The sequence below is a fragment of the Parasteatoda tepidariorum genome, chromosome 4 (genome assembly GCF_982258835.1).
Source record: "Parasteatoda tepidariorum strain Cologne lab strain chromosome 4, Ptep-v5.0, whole genome shotgun sequence".
Classification (NCBI taxonomy): Eukaryota; Metazoa; Arthropoda; class Arachnida; order Araneae; family Theridiidae; genus Parasteatoda; species Parasteatoda tepidariorum.
Window position 1 is genome coordinate 99,120,298 of NC_141758.1, and position 14,191 is coordinate 99,134,488.

The window sequence follows — 14,191 nt, forward strand, 5'->3', positions numbered from 1 at the left end:
AAATTGTCATATGTTTTTATTTTTTAGGATGGACTGGAATTCCACAAATAAAGAAATCTATACTGTTTTATCTGAAAGAAAAAATGTTTTTGATAATGATGAATTTGACATTTTTTCTAGAAATAATGTGAACATGGAAAATATTCATAAAGGGAAAAAGTAAGTACTTGTCTTAATATAATATTCTTGATTACATTTTTGTAGTCTAATATTCTTTATTATATAACATAATATTTTTATTACGATTATTGTGTAGCATAATATTTATTAGGTTTATTATGTAACATAGTTTTCCTTTACGTTTGTCATGTAACATATTTTTATTATTATGTGACACAATATTCTTATTTTTATTACAATGTTTACAATTTATGTTTTTTTATTTTATTTCGATGTTCATTTATTGGTTTACTTTTGTAGTATTAGGGTAAGATTGTTTACTATAAAGCTTCTGGCTCAAATTCAATTCAATTTCTGTGCTATGTGTCTCTCTGTAAGTTAAAAGAAATGGTGCTAAGTACTTTTCCTTACTAACTGGGAAAAAACAGGGAATTTTTGTCTTTAACAAAATGAAGACATCTCAAAGCATAATCTATGTGATATATAAAAATGATAGTTCCGCTATATTAAATTATTTAATTTATTATAGCATTATTTCTTTTATGTTCCTTATTTCTTTAGGATTTTCCAGCAACTAAAACTAGCATCGTTATCCTAGTATATATATATATATATGGTTTTATGCTACATCAGTGGTTGACATCATTGAATACTATCAACAAAAAAAATTCTTTTACAAAAGATATCGTTTGTCATAAAAGTATCAAGTCGTGGAATTTCAGCTGATTTCTACTCTGTTACACTTTTATATTGAAATAATCTAGTCTGTTTTACACCTTGTAATTTGTTATATCGATGTAACATATAATTTCTGTTTAATTCAGGAATAAAACTTCCGAATCGTATCAAAGTTTGCAAAAGGATAAAGATTCAGAGTTTTTGAAGGAGTTAACTTTAAACTATGAATATGAGGAAGATGATTCTAGAGTCAACCTATATGAGGACGAATATGATGATACGTATGATTCTGTAATGATTGGTCTAAAAGAACCTGAAATTGATCCTGATGATGATGTAGAAGAAAAAGAACCACCGGTAATATTTATAATTCTATATGTAGTTCTTTTTGCAATCTTAAGTCCATCCCTTCTTACTTGTTCAAGCTAAAACTGGAATAGTAGCATGAATTTTATATAATTAACTATTCAATAATTAATATACATTTTACAGTGACCCTTTCTTCATTTGCATACATGATTTTATTTAGATGTTTATTATCTGCCTAATTGTCAAAATTTCTTTATCAATTTGCTACATTCAGTAATGTTAGTCTAATGAAAAAGGGACTGAAGAAAGCTCTTGATAATGAGTACATTTCAGAGGTTAAAATTGTGCAGATGTAAAGAAGTATATAAAAGATGGGTATTATAAAGTTAAAAAATGTTGTTTTTCTTGAAATAAAACTTCCCTAATAACAACTTTTCTTGTTTTTAAAGAAATTTTAACCACTATTTCTGTAGTTAGGTCTTAAATGTGTGCAATATTAGCTAACACAAGGATTGGACAAGACAAGAACTTAAGCAAAAGGATCAGATTCATTTAATATTTATTCAGAAAACCTTTTAATTTTTGAATTTCACTTTTTTTTTTCAATTTAATAAAGAAAATTTTGACTTTTTCAAAAAAATGTCTGCTTTTTCGAGTTTTATCCCCTTTCCCCCCCCAAAAAAAAGACTCCTTTTTCTTCTATGTAAACGTGATTTAAAGTTATTCACACGATTTCAAAGTACACATCGCGATTCATATTCACTAGATTTAAAATTACTCATTGCGATACATTTAAAAAAATTTACATCATGGTTTGTTTTAACGCAATTTTTAAAAAAATAAAAATTGCACATCGTTTACATTTTTCGATTTGAATTTACGCTTATTAAAAGTACACATCACAATACTTATTCACACAGTTTAAAGATTATGCATCGTGTTCTGTTCTCATGATATTCAAAATTAGGCATTGACCATTCATATTCATGCCCTTTAAAAAACTCACATCGGGATTCATATTAACCCAATTTAAAAATCACACACGGAAATTTATATTCTCACTATATAAATAAAAAATCGCCGGTCGATATATTTTATTAAAACATTGATAATAGTCTTTCTACGTACACTTTTTTCTTCCACAAATTTCGGGTATATTTACAATTTTTCCTAAACATGCTTTCCACATAACATTTCATGTTTCTATTTTCAGCTTTTTTGGTTTTTTACAAAACTCATCCCCGAGTAATGCTTAATAAAATAATTTTACCAAAATAGAATAACAAATTTGATAAATAGAAAAACTTAATAGTTGTATTCCAATATTTTGTAATTAATGGTATAATTACCCTAATTAGAAAGTTTTGTAGCTAAAAGTTTGCCACCAACATAGAAGTCTCAAATTTTAACCATGTGTTTCAATAAACGAAAGAGAAAAAAAGTTTCATTTTTCATATTTTGTAATTATTGGAGAAATTAGCTTAAATTGACTGTCATTCTAAATAGCCTGTTTGGTGTAAGATAAGTCTCAAATTTAGACCATGTGTTCCTAAAAGATTAATAAAAACACTGAAAGATTTCATTTTGGTGACTCAAAGTCAAACAATTTACAGTAGAACAGTTGAATGGAAACTGATACCCTTCGCATTTCCTCCTGGTTCTATACAATTTTGAGAAGGCATTTGATTTGCGGGGGTCTGAGAAAAACAAATGAATATTGTAAAAATGAAGACATTTTAATGTTAATTATTATTTGTATTTATAAATTTTAGAAACTTTTTTTGTTACTGAATCTACTAAATCACAAAGCTGAATTAACTCTAGCCAGACAATCGGGGTTTCTTTGGAGTTAAATTTCTTATGACTTTACCAACTGCTTTAAGCCACTGTCAATGTATCAGAATGATCTACAAGTTTTATGCACCTGCTCTCTTCAGTGTTTATCCAATGTTGTATCTATTTTTGTCAAGGTTAAACCTTCTGTAAAACTTATAACTAGTATAATTAATTAAGATTGCATTTTATAGAGTTTTGCTCAAGCTAGAGACACAACTATCTAGAACAACTAGCTTAATCTTAAAGGAAAACTAATTGGTCATAATAAAGACATAATACTTTGGGGGGTTGACCTAAGCATTTATTAATTTAAATAATCTAGATTAAAGTTATTCTTTCGAGTTATTAGTTTTACACATAGTTGGATGGAGGATACAAGTTTATAACTTCTTAAACATTTAAATTGCAATGGAATAGTTGACACTTTACTTAAAATTAGAGAAATTAACTTAGGAAAAATCTAACTGAAGTAAAGGAATTTTAAATAAACAAAATTAAATTATTGATGTTGCCATGATCGTAAGCTAGCGGCCACTTTTCAAATACCTTCCCTCAGATCTTCATCATTCAAAACGGGTTCAGGTAGAACAAGGTGCGTAGCGTTTTTAAAAAGTGCTTATTTTCGTTTTTTAAAAGACCTTAAAGGTGCTTTTTTCATTGGATGTTTTTAAAAAATTGCTTAATTTTTCCCTTCTTCAAAATGAGAGTTTTCCTTTACTATGTTGATTTTCGCTTCGAGTTATGCAAAAAGACAAAGTTCACATTGTTCTAGTCAACGTTTTCACAATTAATTGAACCCCAATCTATTTCGGCGTATTGTCAGTCCGTAGCGCATAAAAACAACATTTGTTTTACATGATTCAAAATTTCATGATTTTTGACAATTGTCGTAAACAATGCCAAAAAAAAAAAAATTTTTTTTTTGACAAGATGGATAAAACAAGATAAAACCGTTAATTGTCAAAAACTTTCCAACCCTGCCTATCTATGATATTTTTTTAAAGTGCTTAAAAGTATTGGAAATATTTCACGAAATATTGGAGCTTGAAAAGTGCTTATTTTTTGTTGAATAGTTTGGAAAAGCTAACTGTATACCCTGTAGAAGCTAACTTTCGGAGGAGGACGAAGTTTATTTTTAATGCTGTAAGGAGTTGTCATCAGTCTCTGCTGATTGGTTGCCAGACCATCAGCTTCCACATCAAAGTAGGGAAACAGCTTTCTTTTGTAGCCATGGCACCACTATCGAGTTAGATTAAAAATCACTGTTTGCTTCTGAGGGGGAAATGAAGACGTTTGGTTTTCGCTATTGGGTTAACTAGTGCCAAAGGATTCTTAGACTTAGTTCCAATTAAATAGATTAAATATGTAGGCAACAATTTGAGAGATTTTCATTCATTCTGGCCATGTTACATAAGTAAGGAAAACCTGACCCCACCATTGATTACCCTCTCTCTCTCTTACAACACCACTTAGCATTACAGTTTAGTGATACATAAATATTAAGTATTTAACTACTAAGTCATCTGGTATTTAACCAAGTAATTTTGTTCTTTGTAAAATGGTAATAATATACTTAGAGTTTTTTATTGTTAGTTTTGATGAATAACTTCAGAAAAATGTATAATTATTAAAAGTCTTGTTGCAGAACATTATAGCTATGCTTCTGAGTTACCCTTCGTTGCTACATTGTTTAATTATGTCTGACGTAAGGCTTCAAAATGAAGTCTTTATGAAAGAGCCTCATTTATATTATTATCCTTACTAAAAGTTTCCCCATTAGTTTTATCATTCTTTCTATTGAAATGCGATTTGATTAGTATAAATATGCCTGACCGTGCTTTCTGCTTTAATTTAGAAAAGGGGCGATGACTTGAGAGACAAACCTCAAGATTTCTGCATTAATCCGGAGATCCTGAGAGAACGGAGAAATAAATTCAGACAAGACGTCAGACCAGGAGGTATATATAGTCTTTTTTTTTCATTTTGAAAAATGTGTACTTTTGGCCAGGCTTTCCATATTTAACCAACCACCAGTGCATACATTAAATATCAATTTCATTAGAACTTGACGACTAAATTGTTGAAGAAAAAAGACAAAATTTAAGGAGTCACAGTACCCTTGCAACATTTTTTTTCATTAAAGCTATAATCATTCATTTTGTGAATGCTTTACATTCTCCTTCAACTTATAATCAATAATTTATCTTCAAAAAATCGTTAAACTGTTTAATTTTTTTAAAATTTTACAAAAATTTCAAAATTTTTAAATTCTTAAGGCCTTTTTATTTTAACACATTTAAAAAAATATATTTCTTAGTGCTTACAATATTCATCTTAATAATTTCATACATTTATTTGTTGATAAAACAATTTGAACATTTTTCATGGATTATTTTGTAAAAAAGTAGAAAAAAGGTTAAAAATTCCTGTTAGGTATATATAACATGCTGTAAAAATTTTAATACCTCATAAAATACTTATTCCATGCACAGTTTAAATAAGTGTATTATACTTAAGATATAAAAAAAAGTTTACTTCAAAGCTTTATCTTAAATAGAAAAAATTTCTTAGGGATTTAATTAAGATTAAAACACAAAATTATCAGAAAAAGAACTTTAAAGTATGTCTTCTGATCAAGTTTCTGTTTTAGGGCAATCTTAAATCATTCAGAACTTTTTTAAAAATGTAGATAGAGAGATGATTTTCAGTGCATTTGAAATAGTTTGAAGTTTTATTATAAGCAATTTTTTTAAAAAAATATCGATATTTTGGTCATTTTTTGGGTACTGTAAACCCCTTAAATAAAGAAATCATAAATTTTAAAAAAAATTTTCGTATTCTTACTGTTTTTTTGTACTTCATTTAGAGCATTGGTGGAATTTTCTGCTCTGCAGATATTAAAATAATTTAAGATGTAGAAAAAAAGCAAAGTTACAGTTTAATTTTTTATTACTGTTTTATTATTATTAACTTCTTTCCTTACCAATTTTTTTGGAAAAAAAAGTGCAAAAAATTAGCATATTTTCTTATTTTATTAATAAATACAAGGAACTAAAGCAAAACATAATACACAAGTTTTAAGTTGAATTTTTAAATTTTTTGTGTGTGTAAAATTTACTAGCAGTTTACTATCCAGAGTTATCTCAGACAAATGAAAAAAGTTAAATGTTAGTCTGTAAGATAGTTTTTAAAACAAGGAACTACGCAAAGTGATAATTTCCAAACACTAATGAAGTGATACTCCTTTTTTTTTATTATTTTCTTTCTATGTAAATTCAGTAACCATCGTATATGCAATCACCCAAAGTGTACAGTCTCACAATCCAAAGGCAAAACTCCCAAACAAAATTTGGCAAATTTCCAAGCTCTGCAGACTATGTTTTTGTTTGCTTCTAGCCGAGTAAAAATGTGATAAAACTAAACAAACTGAAAAATTCTGCTACGCCCGAGTTTTCTCGGGATAATAAGTATTTGCAATCTGTACATAACCGAGTTAACTCGAGATGATCAGGGAAGCGGTTAAAGTATGGCTTAAATTAAAAAATGGAAATTTCGACTTTTATTTCTGTTTGACTTATTCTCCTCAGAAAGGTAACATATTTTCAACTTGGGGTAAAAGAGTTCTTTGAGTTTTCAAAAAATAAAAAGTTCATTTCATAGGAAAAAAGATTTCAAAATGAATCAAGCTTTACAAGAAAAGACGAAGAATTCATAAAAATAAAAAAAAATTGTCTGATGTAAGCATAAAATGCAGGCTTAATAGGCACTTTCAAGCAAACTTTCAAGGTGCGTAGCCTTTTTTAAAAAGTGCCTAAAGGTGCTTATTTTCAATTTCCCTTTTTAAAAGCCCTTAAAGGTGCTTTTTTCATTGGGAGTTTTTAAAAAGTGTTTAATTTTCTCTTTACGAAAATGAGATTTTTTTTTCTTTACCATGTCGATTTTCTCCACGTGTTATACAAAAGCCTGCTTTTCAAATTGTTCTAACGTTTTCCCAATTCATTCAAACACAATCCATTTCAGCATCCCGTATCCATCCATAGCATACGAAAGCGCCAATCATTTTACATGTTTGATGAAATAAATAGTTGGGATTCCGCATGTGCGTCTACTGAGCTGGGTTCAGTGAGATTCTAGCACTCTCGTGTGCGACTTTGCCGCATTTTGCAAGATATTCTCAATTCCAGGCTTCATTTTCCACCCTCTGAAATCGAACCGGAAAATCTCTCTGTCATTTTATGTTGACTAATACAATCAAGAAAAGTTTTCTTTGTCAGAAACTAGTTATTTTATCATGATTATGTGAAGTCTTTGAAAATTGTTTTGCATTTTGTTAATGTATATAGATCTTAAAAATATTTTTTGAGTGCTTAAAAAGTACTTAAAGGGTGCTTGTTTTCTACGCACCCTGATTTTAATGTTTATTGTGTGTGCCCAGCATTTATGATTATGACATCATTCTTGTCTGAAGCTAGTAAATTATTAGCTTATGTTATATTTTGACTTAAATTATTATTGCAGCTGCACATAATATTTTTTTTTCCTCTTAGGCTCTCGACCGACAGGAAATGATAGGCAGCAAAAAGATCGATCCAAAGCTAAAGTAGGAAATCATAACAGACGGAAACAGTCTGATTTTAAAAGGTCGCATGGCATGGGAGCTTTTCCCCCTAGGTGACATATACAGCAATTGTGTTTTGTAAAAAAAATTTCTACAATATTGTCATACTGTTGTATAATTTGGTAAGGTTCAGAATTTATTAATAAATAAAATATTTTTTAGATTTTTTTTTCTGTTTGTTGTTGTTCTATTACTGGATCTGTGAAACGTGTTTTTTTTTTATAAATTGAGCAAATTAGTACACATTAAAGTTCATGAAATTTGATTCTCATTTTTCAAGTCTGAATAAGTTGATTTGATAGCAAAATTATAAGATTTAGATAAAATTTTAAGAATTAAAAAAAAAAAAGAAAAGAAAAGAGACTCCTTATAATTTAGTTTAGAAAGTCAGAAACACAATTCTAGCAGAAAACAAAGAATATTTTAAGATATGTGTGTTTGCAGAACAGCACTTCATCAGGGGACACCATGCCTGTGTATCCATTTGTTTTTTCATTCCGAATATTGTTTTCTCAATTCGATGCATGTTCTTCCACAGTCTGTCTTGCCATCCTGTTTAATTTTGCCTATTCAAATATCAGATTTAGCTGAGGGGATTAAAATAGTTACCAAACTTTGCTTTCACCACAGCATAGTTTCTTCTTTGAGATGAGGACAGAAAAATATCTTTTATTTCCTACATTAAAGAAGCTAGTTGTATTACTTCTTTTTCTATAAGTTCGTTAAATAAAGGATATCTTTCAAAGCCCGGTATCCATTATTCCCATTGAGTAGAATTTGAACTGGTTGCTTTACTTTGATGAGCATAGGACTAACAGTCATTGTATAATTTTTTTTTGAATTGAAACACAGCAGAGTCCCGATTATCCGAGTTAATGTAGACCATGACTAACTCGGACAACCGATAAAACGAAGAATATAAAAAAAGGGGAAGAAGTGTAGGCATAAATGTAATATATTTAACAAATACAAAACTTATAAGAGTACTCCACATACAATTAAAAAAACTTACTTAAAAACACTTAAAGAACATACTTCACGAGAATTAAGAGTTTTTACTTAAAGTCCTAAATCGTTTTTTGTTTTACATTACTTTGACGCTTTTCTGCAGCAATGTTTCGCCTTTTTTTTTTAGGGATAACAGGAAGGCTGATGTCTCATATTCTTGTTCGATATATTCAATAGCTTTTAGTCCATCTGTATGAAAGTTGTTTTATAAGTTGATTTTCATCATCATTGTCTTCATCATCTTCAATAGATTCATTTTCATTATTGACGATATTTACAATAGTTTCATTGGTAATCTCGTGTTGTCCATCAGCTTGTTTTCCTGAGTGTTTGGAAGATAAAATTCGAACTTTTTTTCAGCCATAGTTTTTAAAATAAAAAATGAACCAGAGCAAAAATAAAATCCTTGTTTGAAATATTTGATATATAAACTTGGATTATCGGAGCTCAGATAATTGGGACTCTACTGTAAACGCAATTTACAATTTTCACACCATACTCTAGCAAGTGTAACAAAGCATTATTACCGGACAGACATAGAATACTTTATTTTCACTAAAACAGGGTACCCGCTACCTGGAAAAAATAAGTGGTAACTAAGAATTTTCAAGACTATGGGAAAATGCTTAAATTAAACTTTTTTTTTGAGAATTACGGAACTATTCTCAAGATATTGTTTTGGTCCCATATATATTTAGTTTGAAATAAAAAAAATGTATTGGTAGCTTAAAGCATCTATATCTATAGCTTCTCAGGGACTGGCTGATTCCCCCCACCCACCATTGGTACAAGGGAAATAAGCCTGGAGTTTCTTTGACTCTTCCCTTTGAAAGGAGAGTCTGCACCACCCTCTCCCGCTTAGCTATCGGCCATCTAAAAGGTTTACTATTTTCCGAGGGAACTGAAACCTAAACCCTCTGCCCTAAATGATATCTACACCAGGCTTCCGCCGATCATATCCTGCGCTGTCTTGGTCTTCTCTGGAAAGACATCTACTCTACTCCTCTTTTGGTCTTCGATTTCATTCAGGTCAAGGGGTTCATAGATCTGGTCTGACTTCGTCAGGCCAGAAAAGGATAAGCAACAACAGATCTATCTCACTTCTGCTAGCACTTTAAAAAAGATTTTCCAGACCATGGGAACCCTGTAAAAGGACTGACATACATTTAAAGACACATTAGATGTTAAATCATATAAGCGAGAGTTCTAAAGATATATTTTATAACATTAACAATTAGCTAGTTTCACTTACAACATTAATGTCAACCTGTCACTGCAGGGCCGGATTTACGTATAAGCTAAATAAGCTGTAGCTTGGGGCCCCGACATGGCAAGGGCCCCCAGATCCAACTTTTTCCTTCTTTTTTTAAAGTTTTATTCGGAGCTGGAGCCCTCTGATGCCTAAAATACATTTTTTTTTTCTTTTTTGCATTGGCGAACGCTTTTCAAAATCTAATAGAAGTGCTTACAAGCATAAAATAATTGTTACTCTTCACTTTTTTAACCAAAAGAGCAATAAAAAGGCCTTATGACTGATGAAAATATCTTGTAGCTTTCGTAGCTACCAGTGATGGGAGCAGTCCATGGATTCTAAAAAGCGGTACTCCATGGAGTAGTCAAATAGCCGCCTCAATTTACACTGTGGGAAATGTTTTCAGCTTCTTTAAATTGCTGTGGGCTCTTTTGTCCACAGAAACACCATTTTGTCTGATTTCTGGGCAAAAAATTTCTAGGGCTGTGGGAGAATCTTGTTTAGGGTCACTCTGTTTCGAAATTTTCGTTGTGTCTCATTGTCGTTAAAGACCTTCTCGTTTAATTTTAACTTTTCTTTTTTGCAAAATATATGTTTTCCAATTTATTACAAAAGCTTTTTTTCCTTTTAATTATCCTAAATGTTTTAACTAGCTTAATTGTTTAATTTACTTAATTATTGTAATTGATTTTAATTTGTTATTTTCCAAATTAATCGTACATGAATCCGTGAACTCCTTTCTTTATTTATTTAAATGGTGGGCCACCATTCAATTCCCTCTTTGACAGGCCCATCTGCCAAAATTCTTGATTTGGTTTATTTTGGATGAAATTGAGATAACAGATGTGATTTTACTTTAATTTTACTTACTGCTAATAGACAGAAGCAACATGTGATATTGCTTGAGAGAAAATTGAAATCAAGTGATCATCAGCTAAACAAATGTTTTAATATATATGTAAAAAATATTGTTCAAACCTCCTGTCTGACCAAATTTTCCATGTATCCCCGAAATATGAATTATGTTTAATTTGTAAAATATGATATTTCGTACACAAAATTCATTTATTTAGTTAGCTTATGCTTTTATTGTTTATTGATCATACTTGTTTCTATTTTTAACTCCCTGATTTTTGTTGTTATTATGTGTTTACAGTTAATAAGGCATCTAAATTTTTTAATTTATAAGGATTTCAAATTTTTAAAGCAAAGTTGAAATAACTTCTTAAAATTGCAAATTGAAACTATTTATAAAATTTTGGCAGATTTGTTTTTATTTTAAATCTGTGCATTTAATTTAATAAAATAAAAACAAATAAAAAATAAGTTTAAAAAATATAAATAAATGGCTAGATTAAATATAAAACTGCGTTGTCAATGAAAAGGAACATATCTTTTAAACAATTTGAGTATTAATAAATTATTTAAAAATAAACAATTTTAGAAAGTAGAAAAGTTTTTTGATTTGTTTAAAAGGCAAATTTTGTCCCATCATTTGATCAAGAGACTATTTAATATCTGTTTCTAAGAAGCAGTCGGTCGCGTGTGGGTGCGTGGATGATGTAAGTAAAAGAGGCATACAAAAAAAGCCAATTTAACTTCAGTTAATGCCCTCGATATTATATTTTTAAACTCATCGCAAAAATGTACCAAAAAAGTTATACAAATTAATTGTCGCAAACAAATTAACATTAAGTAAGAACGAATCAAAAATGATATCGAAATATGCTGAATCACTAATGAGACAGGCGGGATGAAAAACATCGAAACCAATTTGATTAAATAGTAAAACTAGAAAGTGTTTCAAAAATCCGGACATGTATCAGGCTTCAATATTCTTCTTACTGCCACAAAATTTATCAGGGACAATTCGTTAGATTTCAATACGGGTTTTTCTTTAATTAAATATTAACTAATATTTGTCTTTCCAAGCTTTTCATTCTGTAATAACGAATGTCAAGCATTTAAAGTATCCAGTTCAAGAATGTCAAGTATCCAAATAACTTCGTTTATTAAATTTAAAAAAAATAATAATATAATAATAATTAAATATCCGCAAAGCAGGTGTGTATATTTTGGGCTGATGATTATGAAATCTAACACAAAACTGTGAGATCGCAGGTTCTATTCCAGCTGATGACCGTTTTTAATTATTATTTCTTAATACTGAAAAATGTATTTCTTATTTTTTTAAAGTATGCATGTTAAAAACTAATAATTTAACAAGTATTTAAAAAACTAGAAAGTTACACCCCCTGTTCATTTTGCACACTAACCCTCATGGTTGCTTCTGATTAATCATTGCAGATTAAGAGGAAAAACGGTTTATTTCCATCTTTTTATTCTACAAAAATTACGATTGAATTTCTATTTACATTTTGAAAATGACTAAAATTTGGCAAATCAATAAAATTGGTACCTCCTGCAGAGTTATTACCCAGTGAAGATGGACTCAAGGGCACTGAGTTCGAATCCCAGTGTTGACTGGTCGATACGAATTCTACACCCCGCTTACACCAGCCACTGTGCCGAAGTAAAATATCCTCAGTGGTAGACGGATCATAGGTCCCCTTGTTGTCAGACTGACAGTGGAAAGCTTTTGTGGTTTTCATCATCATGTAACTTAAATGCTGGTCAGTTCCATCAAAACGTCCCCCTCCAAGACAAAAATTTCTTCCAATACTTGATCCTGGAGTTCCCTTGTGTTCTGAATTGAGTTTAAAATTAGAAGTCTAATAAGTTGAACATTAGTAGTCGTAAACTCGAAATTGGGTTGGCTGTTCAATGACTATTATAAAATAAACTAATAATTTGGCCGGGATAGCCTGGTTGGCAGGGAATTGAACTCGTGTTTGTGAGAATGGGATTTCGAATCCAGCCGGCGAAGAATACCCATGTATAAAATGGTGACTGGTGCATGTTAAATCTGCCGTGGTCACAAAGTCCTCTAAGTTCTCACAACAAATCAATACCTCTGGGGACTGATCCAATTCTCTTGTCTTCTGGATTGAGTTCAAAATTATAAGGTGATTATTCAATATTATACGGAGTTAAGCATTTGTAGTCGTAAACTCAAATTAAGTCGGTTGTTTAACGGCGGTTGTAAAAAAAAAATAAAACTAATAATCAAATTGTATTTTCCTATGTTCTTTCTAACTCCTTGCTTATTTTTGACACACCTTCATATTTCATGTTTCTAAGTCATAGAGCAACAAAGCGAAATGTAACGTTTAAAAAAGAAACAATTTAGAAGGAAAAAAATTCGCAAAAAAAAAAATAAATAAATAAAAAAAAATCATTTAAAATTCCAAATAACATAGATTCAGAATTTCCAGAAAAAAAAACTCTGTTAAACATATAATGGTTCTTCTAACATGCCAAATCTTTACTCTGTGCTTATGAGTTTCAGTTTTTTTCCTCGTTCAAAAAATATGTGTAATAATAGAAAGGCTCTACATTATAGTCCCATCACAATCAATATATTTAACAATCAAGCAATATTATCAAATTTTTAATAATATAATGTTAATATTCAGTAATAAAAAATACGACAGTTTACTTTAGGTGTATAGAAATAGAATTGAACTTAAAAGGGCCCCATCATTTTCAGTAGCTTAGGGCCCCGCCAAGCTTAAATCCGGCCCTGTGTCACTGCAATGTCCAATACATTGGTAACGCCTAGATTTTCTGATATTTATCTTTTGGTTTAAGACTTGTCCTAAGCAGTGGGGTTGCAAAAGAGAAAGATTGTGGAATGATTATCACACTTTTCTCCTATTTCACATTCTTCTTCTGCATTGAGATATTCTATCTTACGCAGTGATTTTTAATGGTATATTTTAATTTTTACCCATTGGCAAAATGGGTGTTGTTTTGGGTTTGATGGCGTGCGCACCTTATTTGGATGTCATCACACTTTTCAACTGTGTTCAGGAGTAATAGTAATCAGTGCGCATGCGTCGTTGCTATGGCGACCGCTGCTATTTGATAATTTTTTTACAATTCTTTTTTTCACTTTTAATTTTATTATGCATTAAACTAACCTACAGTTCAGACTGGATCGTTTTGAATACTAATTCAGGTGAATATCACAAATCAAGAGGGTAAAAAATTAGACAACTATTTTGTCAACGGGTAACCTGTGATCGTCTTTTGGCAATTACAATTTTTTTTTAAATAGTAGTTTTGCTTATATTTAGTTATATTTTTTTATGTTAGTACGGTGCGGTTCATTACGTCGCCCTAGAGCAGCACTATGGGCTATTGCTGACGGTCTAAGCTACGTTCCTTAGAATGATCCGAAGACAACATACATACGTCACATCCCGTTTTGCGGGGAGGGCACATTCACACCATCCATCCACCTATCG

The 14,191-nt window shown here is 30.3% G+C and overlaps 1 protein-coding gene across 4 annotated transcripts in view; it reads left to right on the forward strand.

The window, feature by feature from the left end:
• The window catches only part of LOC107450009 (activating signal cointegrator 1 complex subunit 2), a 33,756-nt gene extending 26,027 nt beyond the window's left edge, over positions 1 to 7,729 (forward strand). For all 4 annotated transcript variants that reach the window (XM_087161797.1, XM_016065711.5, XM_043043556.3 and 1 more), the window contains exons 15-18: positions 28 to 159; positions 945 to 1,155; positions 4,799 to 4,901; positions 7,491 to 7,729. In XM_087161797.1, the coding sequence (XP_087017923.1) occupies positions 28 to 159; positions 945 to 1,155; positions 4,799 to 4,901; positions 7,491 to 7,618 (574 nt within the window). In that variant the 3' untranslated portion in view covers positions 7,619 to 7,729. The remainder of the gene's footprint in view (positions 1 to 27; positions 160 to 944; positions 1,156 to 4,798; positions 4,902 to 7,490) is intronic.
• The last annotated feature ends 6,462 nt before the right edge of the window (positions 7,730 to 14,191 follow it).